The sequence below is a fragment of the Apis cerana genome, linkage group LG3 (genome assembly GCF_029169275.1).
Source record: "Apis cerana isolate GH-2021 linkage group LG3, AcerK_1.0, whole genome shotgun sequence".
Lineage (NCBI taxonomy): Eukaryota > Metazoa > Arthropoda > Insecta > Hymenoptera > Apidae > Apis > Apis cerana.
In genome coordinates this window covers 9,608,130-9,628,746 of record NC_083854.1, presented here as the reverse complement: position 1 = coordinate 9,628,746, position 20,617 = coordinate 9,608,130, and the positions used below count along the sequence as shown (strand labels likewise).

General features: G+C 47.5%; 1 protein-coding gene across 3 annotated transcripts in view; it reads left to right on the top strand.

Moving 5' to 3' along the window:
* LOC107998154 (titin-like) overlaps positions 1-20,617 on the top strand; it is a 100,015-nt gene that overhangs the window by 62,957 nt on the left and 16,441 nt on the right. For all 3 annotated transcript variants that reach the window (XM_062072781.1, XM_062072782.1, XM_062072780.1), the window contains one exon: positions 11,605-11,711. In XM_062072781.1, coding sequence (XP_061928765.1) covers positions 11,627-11,711 — 85 coding nt within the window. In that variant the 5' untranslated portion in view covers positions 11,605-11,626. The remainder of the gene's footprint in view (positions 1-11,604; positions 11,712-20,617) is intronic.

Below are 20,617 nucleotides of genomic sequence, written 5' to 3'. Positions count from 1 at the left end.
AGGGGGCCCATCGGTGAGGGATCGTCGGCCAGGCTCTCTCTCTTGCTCCCTCTTCCTCTCTCGACGACACAGGTGCAGCCAGGGAGGAGGATCGCCGTCTTTCTTTCGCTGCTCCTTTCCTTGCCCCCGCCACCCCAGTCATTAAGGTTCCTTCACCCCGACCTTATGGGGAATCACGAGGAGACGGAGGTGATGGATCAACTTCCCCGTCATTTCCTGATTCGTTCCTCTGTACAGTCCATACCGATACTCATTTCACGGATCGTATTGCCTTGGAACACGGTAACGTCGGTGACGACGTCGGTAACCATCGCGTTGATAGGGATGCTATTGGATATTTACGATCGTTGCAGCGAAATTCTATTTATTCAAATCTGTCGGGGGGGATCCGTACGACTCGGGATTCCGTTAACTTTCTTCGTTAACTATGATTTTACGCTAATTAAAATTTAATTTCAATATCGGATAGTGGAAAATTGAGAATGTAAGGTGAAAAACAAAGGGACGTCGGAATAGCTTTCGCCAAGAATGCTTCCATATGTTTTGCATATAAATATTTCGCATACTTTCCCAATAATTCGAAAACATTAGGAGAAACGTTATTACTCCGCGTACAACGTAGAGAATCGGCGTTCGCAACGAGCTTGTGTGCACAGTTGGACAAACGAAGCACGGGGGAGGGGGGCGAATTCCACCTAGAGACAATCTCAATATTAGCTCGCCCGTTAATCCAGATCGGGTCGAAGCGAACGATCGCGGCAGAAGCAGACTCGGCGAAGTCGTTCCCACGCCGAAGACGGACGGTCGAGACGCAGCGTGCGGGATGTCTTGTTTACCCTCAACATTGTCTCGCTAAGTGGGACGGGCGCCTTGAACTTGAAGGTTGAACCGCGGCAGCGAGTTCGAGGCTCGGCGACGAAACGCGCCCAAAGCAAACTCCGCCGTACATTTCAGGCTTTCCACGTAAACGCAGGGCAAACATGGCGGGGCGATGGATCGACACGGAGGCTTTCCCGACGCGCAAACACTCGCCCGAGTTCCAGTCAACCTCCTCCCCCCTCGATACACCTCCATTATCGTTCTAATTATTCCCTGTTTGGATACGCGATGCCTCGATGTACGCGGGCCTCTCGTCTCTAATTAGAGAGCCACGACCAGCGAATCGAGGGGGAAACTTTGAAACAGTATCGAGGGGCAGGATTCGATGCAAACGTCAGTCCTCTGTAATCTCGGAAAAAAGACGCGAGGATCTCTCCTCGTCCGAGAGGAATATTGCTCGGGGAGGATTGTCCTTCGATCTTTCCACGTTGTTCGAAAAGGAAAAGACAGAAGAAGGAAAACGTTTTACGTTATAGGAGTCTCTAATTAATTTCGAACGTTGCGAAGGAACGAATTTTTCCGCGCTGCTGAGGCAGATATTCTCAATTATTCCCGCCTCGGCATTCGTGAAACGCGTCGAGAGACCCTCCACGCTCCTTTCGTTGCCTACCCAGCGCGAGGAACGACCAATCGACGTTCCAGAATCTCTCTCTCTCTCTCTCTATACTTATCCTGAGAACTCGAGGCTCGTCATCCTCTTCGCGAGCCTCCAACGTAAATCTTGGTGAAGAAAGAAAAAGAGAGAAGGAGAGAGAGAGAGAGAGATACGAATCGCAACGAATCTAAGAGCCGAGAAGATACGGAGAAACGATCCTCGCTCGCTCGCCGAGTTTGCTTTGGAACGAAGTAGCATGTCACGGGGAAAGATTGCTTCTGATCGTTACCTCGGCTATGCTCGCACGCTCGTCCCATTAAAGCCCGTTTTCATACCGTGGAGAAAGAAATATCGTTCCGCTTTGCTAGCCCCTCGATCGAATAAGAAAAGTCGAATCGATCGAAGCGTGCGCGAGGTGTCAACGAGACTCCCTTCAGTTTTTCGCTCGGCTCTTCCGTGTATATTAAATCATCACTCGCGTCCACCTATTCGTTCTTTCGATTATTCCCTTCCAACCGATCGTATCGTTTCCTATATCCGATATCACGTGATCGTAGGATCGATGGCACGTGGACGAGAGCAGAATTAATCCTCGCGATACCATTTCTTTATCGAGCGTAAGAAAGGTCGACGCGATTGAGAAAAGCAGCTGTCGGAATGGGATTCCAGCATCGCTATTCATCCGCCGTTTCTCTTCTCAAAGCGTATGGATCGGCATCTTAAGGGACGAGAAACGCGGATACCGCTAGTTTGCATAATAATTAATCACCGGCGCTGTTCGTAACGGACAATTTCCGGCGCTCCCTCGATTCTAACCTGTTAATAATGGCGGCGAGAAACAGGAGATAACGGGAGAAGAACGCGTTCCTCTCGTGGATTCCGACGAGATGTCTGTTATTCGGCTCGTCGATCGATCGAATAGCAGGGGGCTATTCGAGAAACTTTCGAGCCCTAAAAGAATCCTTAACCACGAGACTCATTGGGAGAAGGAGGGAGGGGGGGATAATGACATCGAGAGGAGAAACGAGAGATTCGATCCCCTGCGATTCCTTGGAGAACTCCTTTTTCACGCTCACGTTTTTCACGCAGACTGCGAGATAAGCGTCGAACAACGACCTCCCTTTTTTCTCTCCCCCTCGTGGAACGTTAGGGGGTGAAAAGAAACTTATCACGGTGAAAAATTGGCAACCGCGGTTCCAGGTAAAAACTGGTATGCTCCGGGATAGGGGCATCATTATTATACCCTCCCACGAGAGCCGTCGTCGCGTCTGTCGATCGATTTCCTCGAAATCCAGCCGGATCCATTATAGGGGGGCTCTTTGGAGGGGGACAGGGCACAAAACCGCGTGGCGGCAAAAAATTTTAATCGAGAGCCACGTGGTTCGGACGAGCCGATTCGCGAGCCGATCCCTTAAATCACGTCCCTTTCCAGGTACCTATCGATTCATTAGCCGTTCTGGGGACCATTATCGGCGAAACACGTCCTGAATTATGCGCAACAGATCGAGGAGGATCCGTCCTCGTTAAGTAGGTAGGGCGAGTAGGTAATCGATGACCTTTAATGGGCCGAAGATTACAGCGTTGGTCGCGTTTTAATTACCGCGCCCCGTTATTATCGAAACCCCCTTCGACTCCAAGTTTCGTCTCCAAGTAAAGAGGGAGAAAAATTTCGATCGGTTCTGCTTTTCGAGAATCGGATGCAGCGGGGAAGAAGAGAGAGAGTCCTTATTGTTGCAAAAGTGGCAAGGAGAGAGAGACGTGGAGGCTGGCGGAACCTGTTTTTCAACGGGCGCCCCTCTCCCTCAACTTTGTGGCAAAATTAATTTTACAATTACCAAGGAGCGCGAGGAGCGTTGGATCGCGGTCATCCGGGAAACGGCTCGAGGGGGGAAGGATGAAATTACAGGGAGAGGCGCGATCGCCTCTCGGCTTTAAGAATCGTCTGAAATTACGACAGGACGTTGCGCGAATAAAGCGGAGCGCATCGCGGATGCGTGCCGCGAGAAATCGCGAGGATCGTCCCCTCTCTCCTCCCCTTTGGAGAGAAGGGGATAGACACCACGGTGGCGAAGCAACAGCAACAACAACAACAACAACAAGAACGCGGGGAAGGGAAGCCTGCCACTTACGGATTATCCGTGAAGAAGTCGTTCCATTGCATGGCGGCGTTGGTATATACACGAGACGCGTTCGTGTTTACACGACTTGGCCACTTCTCGCGGCGGAAACTCGGCGGAGTTTGCCCCGGACGGATCGCCTGGGGAGGATGGAGAGAGGCATCTCGCATGGGAACGTGAAAGAGGACGGTGGAAAAAAGGCTCTCGTCAAACAAAGAAGGGGTCCCTCCTTCTCGCTTTTATCGCGGCTTCTAAATTCCCTCTTTCCTCCCGCCCCTCGTGCCACCGACTGACGATGCTGGTGGTGGAAGAAGGAAAGGTGTTTGGAATTTTGATGGTAGATAGGTATGTACGAGGTAGAAGGATGGAACGAATAAGAGGGAAGTCGGAGGTGGATTGATATTTATGTCTATCTTTCTTATCGTGCATTATCGTGGATAATCGCGGAGATAAGATAATCCCGCGTTGATGACGCGTAACGCGTAACGCAAAGTAGAGAGGCGAAACGCTCTTATGCAACTCTGAATAAATTTACTTTCGACGCGAAACTTCGAACAACTTCTTTTCTCTTTTCTTCTAATTTTCGAGGTATTAAAATTCTTCGTGCTTTTTCCACCACCCTCACGTACACCATCGTATACATACATATATATATATATATACCGACTGACAAAGAAGTGGAAGAGCTTGTCGAACGCGAGGATGGGGTGGGCGACGACAAACGCGACGAAGAAGAGGAAGCTGACTCAAAAGAGGCCTCGTCGATAACGAGGCAAAAAAGACCCGAGGCGAAAAAAAAGCAACGAACGCCTCGTTCGAGGTGTTAACGGATTGTACAAACGCCGCGGTGGTAAAAAGAAAAAGAAAAAAAAGAGAGGGGAAAAAAAAAAAGAAAAAACAGGAAGCCTTTGCCGAAAGAGCGAGGAAACGGAGAGGGGGGGGCGGAGTGGAGAGTGAAATTAGATAAGGAGCGACTTCCGCTGTAAAGAAGAGGAAAAGAAAAGGGAGGGAAGAAGAAGTGAAAAGAAACGGGCTGCGAACGGAAAGAGAAAATAACACACGAACGAATATCGCGGTAGACGCGTGGTGGTAAACGGAAATTGTTTCACTTCGTCCCGAGTGAATTTTACCACGGTGCGCTGGAACGCGGGGAGGAAGGCGGGGAGGAGGAAAGGACGACAGGCGTGGAGGATGGGATTCCTACCTTTTATTACCTTTTTCCAGACGCGTAAAGACAGATGTAGCGAGGAGTCAGGATGCGAGGAATGCGAGTAACTTACGGCCAACTTGTATACGCGTATATAATAATATCAACTTAATTGTACGCTCGCCCAACGATAAAACTTTCCGCTCCTCGCGGTGTTGCGTCGTCTTGCCGCTTTATTTTCTCTTTTCCCTCCCCCTACCGGAGCGACGTCCCCGCATGAATATTCAATCGAATCGGGGAGAAGTGGAAATCGTAACTCATTTCGATCTCCTTCGAACAGAGATATCTCTCTTCGTCCCTCGTTTCTTCCCCACGATGGAACGTCGTGGAACGCGAGGGAGCGTGCAAGGGTTGAAAAGATTCATATTCGAGACCAGAGGTTTTCTTCAAAATCGTTTCGTCGATTTCTATTCGTTGTTCTCGAAACAGAGAGACCCATTAGGTTGAAATTCCTCGCCAATTTCTCCATAATCTTCGACCCCCTCTACGTATTCATCCCTCCTTCCGATACGATACGAGCGAGCATATAAACCGAAACAATTTCCCTTTCGTTTAACGAAAATGAACGCGGGATCTCCTGCCTCTCCTCCCATAACGCGCACCCATTTTAGCACGAGGCAAACGCATACGCGCCGGCAAATTGCTGAAATTTAATAATCACAGTGATGAATGTACCGAGTGCCGTGGTTTAAATAATAACAGTAAGATTACGGTAACGAAGAGGAGCGCAGGGCTGGCATGCATCTCCTCGCCTTCGAGAGACGTTGCCTTCTCCGTGACGGCGAGGGATCGGCGAGAGATTGGGAAGAGGGGAAAAAGGAGAGATAGAGAGAGAGAGAGATGGATGGCTGCGGGCCCCGATCCGATCTTTCGACGAGATATTATAATACCAGGGGAATCGCCGGCATCTCGCGGTAATACTCGTTATTACGTGCTGCTGAGCGATCCAACGATCGATCGACACGGAGGGGACGTTTCAATCGCGACGCGGCGCACAGGGATGGGCAAGATAAATGGAGGGGGATCGTCCGATCTCCTCTCCCCTCGGCAGATTTCTCTCTACGACGCCCTTCAAACGTTTCGCGTCCTCCTCGAAAAACCGAATGATTACTCGAGATTTAGATCGAGCATATATTTTCATCAGTCCTTAATTTCGTTTAAGTTCCACCGATTGCACGAAAAATAATCGAATAATCTTTTCCTACGTGAGATGCATCCTACGTGAAGTTGCACAGGACAACGAGAGAAACGCGGAAGAGAGACTTAGGAAAAGGATGAAAAAATTCCCGAGAAGATGTCGATAGTAAATTTCTGGCCGAATGTGGAGGGGAGATAGGCGAGGGAAGAAAGTCGAAGGGACAGGGAAGGGAGGGAGAGAAAAAAGAGAGAGGAAAAAGATGGGAGGAAGAAGCAGAACCGGTCGATCGGGCGACGATGGGGCGAATTCCTAAGAATCAGCGAGTGAGACGCGAACGAGCCAAATATGGGCGAGGCGAGGGTAGCTCGCAGGAACGAACGCGCGCCGTTCGTATTCAGGAGTGCATCCTCGACCCCGCGTAATTCTAGCTCAGGTAGATCTATAAATAGAGAGGAGAGGGGCCGTGTACATGACGCCACGACCTGTTGCTCGAGCACCCTCGAGTAATCGAACCCCTCGAGAGAGGCCTCGCCTCGCGTTCCATCCTTCTCCGAAAGCTTCGAACCAGAGTCAGCCTCCCAACGAATACCCGATAGATCCTTAACCAAAATTCTTGAATCGAATCGACGAATCAGAAGGATAAATTAATCGCCATTGGGTTACGGAAAATCGAATTCTCCTTCTTCTTCTTCTATCCATCCGTCGTTTGCGTTAAACAGAGAGGGTACTTCGAGATCGAGTCAGCCCGTCAACCTGTCGAGAGGCTTTATAGGGATCAGTCTGCCACCGTTCGATACCAGGCATGCGGAAACCTGATCGAGAATTTTCGAGGAAACAGTTGTTCTCCTCTTATAATTAATAACGACGAACGGGGAAGGCGTTTTGGCGTCTGGACGCTGCTAATGATCCATGCGGTGTACCTGGCGCAATTTGCATACCGTCATTTGCAAGGTTGGGTCGGGTTGGAGCGTCCCACCTTCGCGCGGTGATCCCTGATCTTTGAACCCGTTTGCGCCCATAAACCGAAACGTGCAGATCACGACGCAGCCACTTTTGCATTCGGTCTCCAGCCTCTCTCTCTCTTTCTCTCTCTCTGTTTCTCTCTCGGCCACCGTCTCGACCAAGGATTCTTGTATCAGATACCGCGGCAAGTCTCGTTCCTTGCTTCTCTCTTTAGGCCGGAGTCCGGTATCCGGTGGTAAAATTACTTTTTATTGGGGGAGAAGAAGGGGTGGAGGGGAGAGGAGCGTATAGCGGTTTTCTTTTTAATCTTCGTCCGAGATGCACGAACGACGCATCTGAAAAATGAGATATTTTCGTTCGAGATAACTCGTTATTCCGTTTTTCCTTCTCTTCTTTTTCGCTCCTCTTCACACGTCGTCGAAAATATTATAAACGCGATACACAAAGTTATCGAGTTTGTCGTATTTTTAGACGCAATCACCATTTATCAAAAGGAATAATAATAAGTCGGGAACGAGGTTCGATTAATGGGCGAAGCGAACAGGTTCCCAAGGACACGTTGTATCCTTAAGCAGGACATCCAGTTAACCGTCGGGTCAGGATTCGAGATAACCGAGCGAGCAAGCCTGTCAATTATCGAGCATTCGGTCGTCGAAACCTCCTTGTCGTCCCTCCAAGATGAAGGATCAGCCTGCCTTTTAGGAGAGGCGGACAGGCCCGTTAGTCATTGCTCGATCGGCACGATGCTCATTCAGGGTATTACCATGTCGGAAGTGAGAGAGAGAGAGCCTCTCGTCGTGTCATCGCGCCGTGTCACCATTCGTTCGACCACCACTTTTCTATGAAATACCACCGTTATTCGCGTGGTTGGCCTATTCTCAGCATCGGCCGCCGATCGATAAATTTCCACCGTACGCGAAGAAAAAGGAAAAGAGGAATTTCCCTTCTCGCGAACTTCCTCCTTTCGAATCCATTGGAAATGTTCCAATTAGTAGGCACGAAACGTTTTATCGCTCGTTCAAGAACTGAGCTTTTCGATGCCCCCTGCATAAAACACGCAACGAAATTAGCCTTGGCTCTGGGTCGAAATTTCAAGTTTCCCTCTTCTCCCGTTCATTATTGTTTGGATTCGAAAAATTTGGCGGAACAAAGATAACCGATAATATCTTATAAATATCGTAGGCAGAATTGGATGTTGTTGATAAAAGGTGGAGCATTTTGGTAGATTCTAGATGCGCGACAGACACAGCGACGGAGCGAAGAGCGCATGATCTCGATCTCACGGCCCGTAACGTCGGGAATCGTGCACCAGGGCCAGCCTTTAGCTAATCACGGTACACGGTCGAGTACGAACGGCTAACCGGGACACGGGTATCGCGGTGGAAACTTCGCCCACGGTTGTTCGGTTGGCCGGAGGGGATACGAAGGAACAGTCTGTTCCCAGGTGAAGGTAATCATATTCCGCGTTCCACGGTAATGGTGAACGAACACAGCCTCCGGCCGCTAACGGAACCTCTGGCACCAGCCACCCCATTTCGCTGTGGCGGGCCTGTGGGTGCATCTACCTGCACCTTGTACTCAGCCCGAACTTCTCTCGCCGACGCAATTATCGCGCCAACAGCTGTTATCCCATGAATCGAGGAGAGAGAGATTCAGAGAGATCGTTATCGGCCTCTTGTTTCCAACTGCGGTTTCCAACTGTTTCTCCCTCTCCCGATCCTCTAATAAATTTCCTCGGTTAGCTTCTTTATCCACGCTGAGCTTCATCTTCATCTTTAGTAGAGAGGTTTTTCGAGATTCTTTTTTTTCCCTTTTTTTAAGAGTCGAAATTAGATTTGCATGCGATTGAATAATTGAATATCCCTTGGGGAGAGAATAAACGTTAAAAAGCATTGGTTGCAACATGGAGGTTCGGTCACGACTCCGACTTTTGAATCTTAATAAAAGGTAGTTGCAACATCACTTTTTTAAAAAACGCATCAAATTTTTGCCATCAAGTTGGTACGAGTAAAATAGATGCCGCATCACCTCGATTAAAACTTGTCGATTCAAGAAATAATCTATATTTCAAAAATTGTCAAAGTTTAGTTCCTTTTCCTATCGAATTCAATCATTTCAATCGTCCAACCAACGATCCAAAAGAATCCTTTACCTTCCCCATCTCGAACTTAACTCGTCGACTCTATTCACTTTACTCCTGTTCGACGAACAACAAGTTGGAAGATTAGCAACGATCCACGCGAATCTGCTTACTTTTCCCATCGGCGGCCATCACTTTCTCGCCCATCAAACGTCGTTATTATTAGCAGGCGCTCGTATCCGTATCGGTATTCGTGAAATCGTGAACGCTTTCGGTTGCGGCACGGCCGTATCGAGAGCGCAAGTGAAATTAGTCGCGGTTCGACGAGTGGCAGCCACCATAAACCGGGTCCTGGAAAGTAAATCGCGACGAATCAGGTTGAATCGACGACGCGCGGAAATCTGCGAAAGGGAAACGGGACGCGGAAGAAGAAAAAGAAAAGAAAGGAAAAGAAGAGAAGGAAGCCGCGTCGTTGACGGATCACGCCCGGCTCTTATCTTGCCGTGGAACGTGTGGCTCGCTCGCATTTTCATTCACCGCGTGTCACCGCGCGTGGGCGTGCCGTTTCTAGCCTGTCATCGTAACGGCGTTGGCGACGTCTGTGTCAACGGATGGAACACGGTCTTTGGGAGCACATAATCGTTCCCGGCTAATAGGACGCGATAATAGGACAATGGCTACGTTGAATTTGGGGAAGGGAAGGGAACTAGGCGGCCTTATTAATTACGAAATTTCGATAGGACGTGACTCGTCGCGGCTATCGTCAAAGGATCCCTGTTCCGCGGCTGGGACAGCCGATATTAATGAAAATATTTGTATGGTATCGTTGCTCTCGCTCCGTCGTTTCAATGGAAGAATTTAATGAAGGGATCTGTATGGCCGTGGAAACGCCTCCATTCTGGAATCGTGGAATATCGACACGTTTCGTTTACTTGTATTCTATTATTGTAAGTCGAAAGTCGTGGATCATCCGGCGGATGAAGGAAACGTCGTTGACTTTTTTCGTGAATGGGGCGAGATTCCGTCGAGAATGCCGATGAATTATTCTCGAGACCGGGGGAGGAGGATTGTTAATCAAACTTTTCGATTCCGATTCCTTACACTTCGTTACTTCTAAACATCCTCTCTCGTTTTCAATCGGCTTCCTGGATAGCATGGCGGAGATGAAAATCGTAGCGTTTCTCAGCGTGGTATAAGCGGAATAAGCCGAGTCTCCAGTCTATTCGCCGTCGAATTCTCGGCCGGCAAGGGATCGAGGCGGTGGTCGATGCATACCCCATTCACCGAATTCCTCGGTTCAATGGGCCGTATCCTGAATACGCAATGACACGCTGCTTTTAGGCACGGCGTGGAAGAAGAACCGGGATTTTCGCTCTGCTCGAGCGATCCCTCGCCGCTATTCGATTGCATAGGCGGGAGGAAAAGGGAAAGGGGGAGATAAATAAAAGAGGAGGAAACGGTGGAAGAAATCCATCCATCCATCCATCCATCCATCCGAGGATCGCCAGGATTCATTACGATAGTTCCAAGATGTAATTTACAGCGTCGTTAACGAGCAGGCGCGAGCTTAGGTGTCACGAGTCGCGCGTTCCATCCTTCGCCTTTTCTCTCTCTCTCTCTGTTCCCGCGTTCGATCAACAATGAAATGCCACAGCGAAGGGGAAGTACGGAGAACGACGAGAAAAGATGAAGTCGACGGGTAAAAGAGAAACTACCCACGCTCTTTTATCTCGGTGGCCCTTTGTATTAAGCCGCTGTCGCAACTGGTATGCGCCGGCTTCACCAAAGTCCACTCTTCTCTTCCTGTCGATTCTTCTTTTTCTAACCTCCCCTCTCCCCTTTCCCATCTTTTTCACCCTCCGAATCCTGCGAACAATTCCTAACACGCGTAATTCCTTCTCCTCACGACTCCTTATCATACATATGTATATATATATATACATATATTCCTCGACTTCCATGGAACATACGTTTAATCATTTCCGAATTGAAATTCACCGATAACCGGATAATTCGTGAGATAAATAAAACCTCGAACTTGCGTCCAAATAATATAAAATAACTTCAAATCAAGACTGAATGAATGACTTTCCGTCATCCTTGAACCCGCCCTTGAATTTCGAACGCACGAATCGAATTCCTGCACGTTCCTCATCGCGAACAGACAGCCGGAAATCACGCGAATCCGGACACGCATTCCCACGCGCCCACGGCTCGTAAATTCACTCGCGCACCCACCCCCTCTAAGAAGGCCGCCTGTTACGTGTCTCACACGCGTGCTGCGACGAGCACAACGCCGTGTCGTCCGATTTTCACGTCCCCTCGCCTAAATACCCGCCCCTCATCTGCATACCGCGCCTCGCGAGAACGCATCGGCGGTCAAAGTGCGAAGGTATGCGATATTGGCTCGTCTCCAGCCACGTCTTCCAGCCGTCAGTGTCAGCGGGGTGACAGTTACGCTAGAATGCCACGTGACGGGATAAATACCGGGGATTAACACGGGAGGATGGGCACGAATGGGTTATTATTGGACGAGTATCGACGGGGGGGCTCCCTTCGTGGAGAAAAGGAAGGAAAAATTCGATTTTCGGGGCACCAGTTAAACGATTCTTTTTTTGATTTCAGGAAACGGAAGAAGAGTGCCGACATGTCGGCCTTGAACGCCGGGCCCTGTCGACCCGGGATTATACTCTGTCTGGCGGCCGTTCTACTGGCATCGCAGTCCGATTCTGGTAAGTTTTTCCAGCGAATCCGTTAACAAAGCTACCACGTCCACAAAAGGTACCAGTTCGTTCCACCTAGAATTTTATCCTCGTCCTCGCGTCGTCGCCTCTCCGCGCACATACACATGCTCGACGTGTCGAAACGTAACTCATTTGACGGCGTACAAGTGTACGTGAGACGGCATGAAAAGGAAGTCCCGACGAGGAAGAACGACGCTGCCTCCTTTCTCTTTTCTCTCTCTCTCTCTCTCTCTCCTTTCTCAAAAATCCTCATCCTTCGCGTGTTCGCTTCGAAAAAGAAGGAATGATGGATATAAATTGCTCGCGAGAGAGGTCATTTTTTTAAGATTAAATGTTTGCGTTAAAAATCTCGTGCGATAAATATATATATATATACACATAATATATGCATACGCGATTTATAAATAGCGTATCGACACCTTCGTTCTATTACCACGTATTTGATACGTGATACGTATGTTGATAAGTGGGATGGTATTAGAACGAAGGGATCGATGATAATAACAGCGATTTAAAGGCAATGAAATATCGATCGATCCGTACTTATTTACGGGGTGCATAATCGAAAAATAAAAATTATAGAAAAGAAAAGGAAGGAATAGCACAGCATCTTCGAAAAGAACGAAGAAGAGAAAGTTCTTCTTCGATGGAAGAATAGGAGGCTCGACGAATTAAAAAAAAAAATTGAACGAATCGAGACTTCCCACGATTGAACCTGGCACACGTATTTATATACACACACACGAGGAGAAGATAGAATTAATTCCTGGCCGATGATCTGGCCCCATCGAATCCCTCCTTAATCTTCTTCTTTTTCTTTTTTTTCGAAACGTCTGCCGTGACTAAACCCGGCCAACGGGCAACGTCTGAATGGCCAACCGAGCCAGGACGTCGAACCTATCCCCGTCCTTCCCTCGCGTTCCCTCGCCGAGGAATAATCTTACCTCATAATGCTCACCTCTGGCATCGAGCAGACGTCGAGAGGTGGCCAAGGTGCTTTCCCATGGACCTATGGACGCGCGCACACCATATTCGTTCCTCGATCCAGGATCGTCTTCTCCACCGTCGCTCTCCCTCTTTCTCTGTCTGTCTCTGTCCGAGGTATCGCATAAGTCTCTTCCGTTTACGTCGAGCCGGTTTCGCGTTACGTACAGCACACGAGACCTATTCCCGTGCACGGTCGCTGGACGATCGATGGAACGTGGTCGACCGACAGATCCGATCGGGGACCGATTAGTCATCTCCGCTCCCCCGTGGCCACGTAGCCGTTGGAAATCGCGTTCGAAAACACCTGGGGAGAGACCACTTTCACCTGCAACAGGGTTGCGTCACGCAACCAACTGCGAGGTCAAGTTCTTCGTGGGAGATCGATCGAGGGGGAGGTCGGTGGCTCTCGTTTTAAATCATCGATGGTTTCGGGTGATATAATGTAATCTTCGTTCAGCTTGGCTTGCAGGAGGAGGGTGGAGGAGTACGGGAAGGGAACTATTGGAGGGGAAGTTTGACGATTAATAAAACTGAGTTGAGCTTAACGTTCAGCTTCACGTTCCTTTTCCACGTCTCGGTTGAACGGGCTCGGATTAATAGATGCAATTTATTTCTCTTCATCGTCTCCCCGCGGTTGGTCGCAGTTGGAAATAAAGGCGAAAGCGCGCTTCGCTTAAACCGCCGCCTCTAAGAATACGAATTCTTATTCCCTCGCTTCTCCCTTCTTTAACACACGACGACGATTTTAGTTCCGCAACTCAACCCTGACGAAAACCATCGAAACGAGAAATTAACATTTCCCGAGAATTTGTTTCTCTTCTCTTCAATATACACCCATATCGAATTCGCTTAATTCGAAAGTTACATTACCTTTTCGTTTATTCATTTCGCTCTCCTTATTTTTAATTAATTTTAACTATCCTCGAATTACCATGTGCGACTCGAATCTATCTATCGATTTTGCAGTTTGAGAAGGAAATTTTTAAATTAAAAAATATATATATATATCGATTAAACACTAAATACGACATTATCGAATCGAAAAAATTAAATCTCGCTCTACGTGAAGATTCCCATTGCGATTCATCAAACGCGATCTGTTCTCGAGAAGAAAGAAAGAAAGAAAGAAAGAAAATCGGCTTCCTGGATCTCAGTCATCCCTCCCGGTTCATGATCCATCAACGCCAGAGAGGGCAGAAATCGATCCTGTTTCCCGACGCGACCGACGCTCTCGGCCAACCATCGGGAATCATTCTCGGAACAGCGTGTTACCTCGAACGAAGCGACGTGCAAAAACGTTCGCATCGTCAATGAGAACTCATTAGAGATGCAACGTTTTTGCCTTCCCCCTCCGCCTTCTCCTCCACCCCGCCGACAATTGGCTGGTTCGACGAACACCAGGTGTGGACAAATGGTCATGAAAGAACGATCGAGAATTCCGCGCGAGGTACGCGCGCCTCTTCCTTTTCCTCCTCCTTTTTTCAAGACTGGATCACTGGGTGATCCTGTCCCTCGCGCGCGCGCCTATCCTTCACGTTTTTCCCCCCTCCCTTCCTTCGAAAGAAGGAAGGGAGAAGGCAGCCTTCCCCATCGAGCCGCGTGCTTTTCTTCTCGATATTTCTCTTTCTCTTCCACTCCTCGTGGAGAACGTCACCGTTGCGGGAGAAAAAAGGAGAGGAAAAGGAAAAAAGGAAAGAAAGTTGCTCCCCAATTTCGTTAACTCTTTTGGACAAGTTTCGCCTCGAACCGTTTCTTGTCCGATTCGACGACAACTGTAATTTCGGTAGGAATTATCCTCGAGAGGAAACGATCTTTGGTCGAAATCAAGGATCGGAGAGATCGTTTTTCCTTCCTCTGTGGAGAGAGAAGAAAAAGAATCGTTCCAATTTCGTCATCGATCGAGCGAGGGACGACGTCATGATCGACGACTCGTCGAATCGAGGAAGCTCGAGGAAGAGAGAGAGGAAAAAGTGGAGAGAAAAGCGATATCCGCGATGTCGTAACCCGGAGAACGAGATTTCGAAACGGTCGTGGAAACGATTTAAGGAGGAGGAGGAGGAGGAGGAGGAGAAAAATGCGTGTCGAGTCGGTACACAGCTGCACGGATAGCGGTTCCCGTACTTGGCTGCATCCACGTGATGCTGTGAATTCTGGTCAAACCTGTAGAGGCCTCGAAGAGACGGGTCCACGGATGTCACTGACCGCGTACCTCACCGTTGCCCACTTACGGTCCATATCGTCGCACCTGACCCTCCATCCGTTCCATATTTATGCCTCGATGCCGGCCAAAGTGTCGTTATCTTCGAGTATCGCTCGACGACGCTTGCTCGGATCCTCTCCCATCTCGGAGAGGAGAGAATGCCCAGCAACGCTTCCTCGATGGAAAAAGAAAAAAAAAAGAAATATCATCGAAATAAATAATTTGATTCATTCTCGTCTCGTTTCTTCGACCGTTTCTTCGTTAGATCGTGGAGCAGCTGTGGATAATATGATAATAAGTTGGATCTTTTTTCGAAGAGAGGAAGGAAGTGTAAATTTGAAGAACGAGTTTGAAAGATGGATTAACTGTTGAAAAATGCGTAATACTGCAAGGTAAATATATTAAAAATAATTTTTAATCGCGTCGCATAGTTAATCGCGTAAATAAGATTTTTCTTCGACATTTTATTATCGAGTTCATGTGTACTCGACATCAATATGCTTGCGCAAACATCCCATAGCAATAACTCGCCTGTTAACGATAACAAAATCGATTTTATAATCTCACATCACGGATCCTGCTCACGGATATCTTTAATTAAAACCCGAGTAATTTCAATGCTAGCGCCCTTCGCGGCGTACATTTGCCAAGTAAATAACGCGTCGCTATCAAACACGCTCGAGCAAACATATTCAGTTTATTTGCCTTTCGAAGGGTCTCGCCACCTGTTTGACCACGCTCCCCACTCCTTGTTATCGCGGCAATTAATTGCCTCGTGGATCTTTCTTCCATTTCGAATCCTCTGAAACTGTCGCGTTATTCGTTCCTCGCCTTGGAGAAAAACTTCCAACCACGCTGAAGAAAAATATGATAAATAACGCGATCATAACTTTGCCTCCTATCCCTTTAAATGAAAATCTTTCTTCTTTTTCTTTTCCTTTTTTCCTCTCTCCCTCGTCGAAATGAAAATTTCATCGATTATTCAACGAGTCAATCTTTTCTCCACGCGGTACAGGTTGCCAAGTTCGTTCGAGATGAAGGCGAATTCGGACGCGTCGCTTAAAATTCGGGACGCGTAAAGGAGCGGCAAAGTAAACGTAGCGGTGAACCGTCATTTAACGAAAGTACACGCACGTGCAACGCTCTCGTACAAACATCTCCGCATAATTAGCCGGTTTCCCTGACGCCTTGTTTTTCTTGATGGCACCACCAGAAAGGGGGTGCTTACGCAACGCCTTTCGTCGAAGATTCGTCGTTGGCCCTCCCCCTCCTCCCTCCATCCAGAGAGCGAGGAAAACGCATCGATTAAACGGTTTCGATTTGCATATTTTCAATTCCTGTTTTCCTTGCCGCGATACACAGCTTGTAACAACATTGCTCGACGATTTTCTGCATCACACCTGCCTTCTGTATCAGCGTCAACGATCCGTTTATCTTTCTCTACTTTCTTATTTGCGAACCTCGCCTCCTTATCTCCGTCTCCGTTTACGATCATCGTCACGGGCGAGAAAACACATTTGAAGACGGAAATAGCTTCTAAATCGGGGAACAAGAACGAACGACTGGAAGAACGACTCCTTTTTAACGAGGGAACGATTCGTTCGAAAAGCTCTGAAACCTTTGTTCTCCCTTTATCCCTTCTCGGGATAACTCATTCTCCTTTTAACGGATAGTTTTAGCGGAAGCGACGAGGTCGGCCACAATGCAAGGATATAACATAAGGAATGTGTGGATGATCAAACGTTGGACGACTCTGAAATTGGAGGTTCCTCTTTCCTGGAAAAAATTTTGAGGCGAAATCTTCAATACTCGTTAATGAAAGTCGAACGAGAAATTCTTCCTCGTTTTTTTTGTATATATCTTCTTTGGAAAAATTCTATATATATTATTATTACCTCTTGATGAGATAAAACTATCGTCACGTTAAATCTCGTTTTTGAAACGAAACAATCCGTGAACGATTTTCTCAACTACTAAAAAAATTAAAACGCAAAGAAAATGCATCGCGCTGACAAATCAGTTTGCCACCGTTTTTACCGTAATCCTCTTCCACTTGAAAGAACTCAACCGCGCCATCTATCGTGGCGGAAGTCGCAAGAAGCCGCGCGAGCGCCAGCCACCTGTTTCCACCTGTTTCGATACGCACGCTTTTTTTTATCGAGATCTCGGGATATTGCGTAAGCGGCCAATAAACCCGATCGAAAACACGAGATAGAATTTATAATTGTCCTCGAAAACGCGCAGCATCGAGTTCGAGGGAAGCGGCGATCGAGATATTACGGCAGAAACCGGTCGGTCAACTTCTCTCCGCCACCGATACCGACACGACATTGACACTGAAACGTCACGGGACGCGCCATAATCGTGCAACGATACTTTCCAAACTCATTAGGAGGGCTTTTAATCCCCCTCGGGGAGACGTCACCATTTGCCATACTCGCGTTTACGTTGACAACGCGCTGGCCATGTTGCGTAAACATCCGAACAGGTTGATCGGGTTAATCCTCTCGCGAGAGTCGTAAATTATCTCATCCCGTGCTCGTTCACCCGTGGCTGCTTCGCCTCCTTTTCTTCCCCGCGATCTTTCCATGGATAATATCTTTTAATTGCCGATATATTGAAGTTCCACGCAGATCTTTGGATCCTTTAATGATTCTACTCGAGGCTGGTTTCAAGACAGAGAGGAGATATTAAAAGTAACCGATTTTAAAAAAAAACCGCTATTTCACTCCTTTTCGATGAACTCCTTCCACAGATCCTTTCGAAGGTTTCCTGTTGGGAAAGGGAAGGATTCCTCGGACGGTGGTTGCGGTGTAGTCTAACCGCGACCTTGGAAGACACATAGTGTAGAATTTGGTGCACGCGATTCGAGGCGAGGAGCGGAAAGCCAGGTGCTCGTCGGAGCGTGTGCGGTTGATGGTAATGAACTTTCGCGGAGGCAAGGCCGCCTGGATGATTTCATAACGCGCGCGCAATCCTCTCGGCTCGGCTGGTTAACCGTCCATTCTTCTCTCTCTCTCTCTCTCTCTGTTTCTCCTCGGAGAGTCAATCGTTCGTTCCCTTTCTCGGTTCGACACCGCAACCGAGTGTTCGCGGTTCGGCCGAACGAGAGGGAAAGAGAATCGTCGGGTTAATAAAAAGCTCGATTGAAAGAGCTCGAGGAGAGAAGATCGACTTACATAATGGCTGCGCGTCTCCACCTGCGTGTGGCGGAGATGAATAAGAGGATCGACCTCGATTATCATTCTCTTCGTACGTATGAATTTTTCTTTCCTTTTCTTTTTTCTCGACACTCGAGGCGAGATCGCGGTTATTGTTGCGCGAGATAAGCAACAATAACCGAACGGCAAAGGCCGATCGTTTGTCCTTGGCTAATTACGACCCGATGGAATTCCGTGGTGGAAGAAAGCTTAACCCTTGGGATGTCCCATGTCGAGCATTTTGCAAGCAGCTTCTAAATACATATTATAATTTAAAACGTTATTTTTCTTTCTTTCAAATAAAATTTTGTATTACTTTACGCGATATTTTATTGAGACACTCTTTTCAGAACCCTTTTTATAAGTGAATTGAGGAGTTGTTGCTAGGTAAAAAGAGAAAAAATTAAAGAGTGCAATGTTCGATTATTTCTTCCTCGATCGTTAATTTAGGAAATCGTTTCGAAATTTTAAACAAATCGTTGGAATAACGAATACGATAAATCCCGTTACTTTCTCTCGAATCCACTTAATTCCGTCTCCGTTCGATGAAAAACACAGGGGACAGAGAACCAGTCCAACTCTTTGATCTTCCAACTACACGAAAATTGTGTTCGGGAAGAAGAAACCGGTACTCTCCTGTCGAGTCTCGCCAAACGAACAAATCATTTATCGCTAGGAGGCAAAAAAAAATTTCCTTCCTCTCGCACCTGTTGTTCCTTCGATCTCATCATCGAGTCATGGTGTGGAGACGATGTAACGGGTTCCCTGGCAAAACGTCGGAGAAGGGACCAAGATGTTCTTGCGAATCAAGATAAGAAAAAAACCAAGTTGCCGTGAATTTCCTTGTTTACCGGTTCCCGGTGAATAAATACTTTAACGTTCCCCTTACCAGAGGCCTAACAAATCCTGTTTATTTTTCATATCCGATCTCTCTCTATCCTCTAATTATAATTTTATAACCGAGATTTTTACAATTTTTTTTTTATCAAGATTTATAAGGAGAATTTGTCGATTTATTTATTCGTATTAATTCTCAAAATATATTTAGAGGCGATACTCGAGCAATATTCATTCGTGTTTTTAAAATTTCTGGATTTCTCGTATAATACTTCGATCTCTTTTTGTTTTAATCGAACAATTTTAAGATATGGCTATCGAAAACATTCGTTCTGGAATCGATATTAATTCAATTTGGTATTTTTATAATTTCTATCAAGAATCACGTCTAGAATTACGTTCCTTGATATTGACTTTTTCATTATTGGGAATTTTAAAATCGAATCTCGATGCTCGAAACTTGCTACGTTCGTTCAACGATCGCTTCAGAATTTCAATAATCCTTAAATTTCTCGTAATACTCCACTTATTCGCACCTTAGTCAAACAATTTCAAAATTTCATCAACGCTTAAATTTCTTACGACGTCGATTTCTCCGCATCGTTGCTGAAAATCGAAGCCACTCTCAATCTTCGAAAGACTTATTCACTGATGAAAACAAATCTCGTGGAAGGAACTGATTGGTTAATTTTAAAGGAAACGGCTATTTTCTATATTTAAATTATAATTTATAACTTTTACTCAAATATTTAAAATAATAATTGTAAACAACGAATAATTAATGCTAAGCGTATTATCTTTCAGTTTCGAAAATCCTTCCTGGATATTACCCTAACGAATATTCGCAAGTGAAATTAATTATTCCGAATATCCAAGTTACATCTGTTCAACGAATCAAAGCCAAGAAGCGAAGACAGATCCTGTCCCCTCGTTCCCATCGGCACGAGCATCCAGCACTTTTTTGAATTCGCGTCGAAAGAAGATAAAGAGGAAATGAAAAAAAATAAGACGCGCAGAAGATCGTAATCAGGCGCGAGAACGGCGACACCTCGGACGAAGCCCGCTTCGCGATAATTCAACGGCCGGGCCCGGCTCGCGCGAGACGATTCTCGTGTGCGTGTGTGTGCGTGTGCGCGTAACACGTGGTACGTGGGCCCCCCCGGTGTAACGTGGAGGCACGCGGCTGGGGACCCGGCTCGTGGGACTCGCGACAGAGACACGGACGGCCCTTCCATTCACGGACCCCGGCGCGCTTCCCAGTACAATTCAATTCGTTGGAAACGGACGGCTGGTGCACGCCCCGCACAGTCGCGGAATGCATGATTCTCGAATATGCGTTGCCTCGGCCGGCGAGCGAGGCACGTACCGTGGAAACGCGAATCCTCTCCTCTCGAGAACACCTTGCGGAAACGCACGCGCCGCGCATTTCAACCTCGCGCCTTCGGGTCGCGGGCGGACTTCCGATCGAGCAACCGACCACTCAACTGTTCCCAGCCGTGTGCCAGCTGGAGGATCGGCATGCCTTCTTCTCGACAGTTATCTCCTCGGAACTTGGATAATTTTTGTGCAGGGGAGGGGAAATGCTCGTTGGGGGGTTTGTTAATTTTTCTTTCGAGAGAAAGATGGATAATGCAATGATATCGAAGAATTTTTCGTGGAAATATTTATCA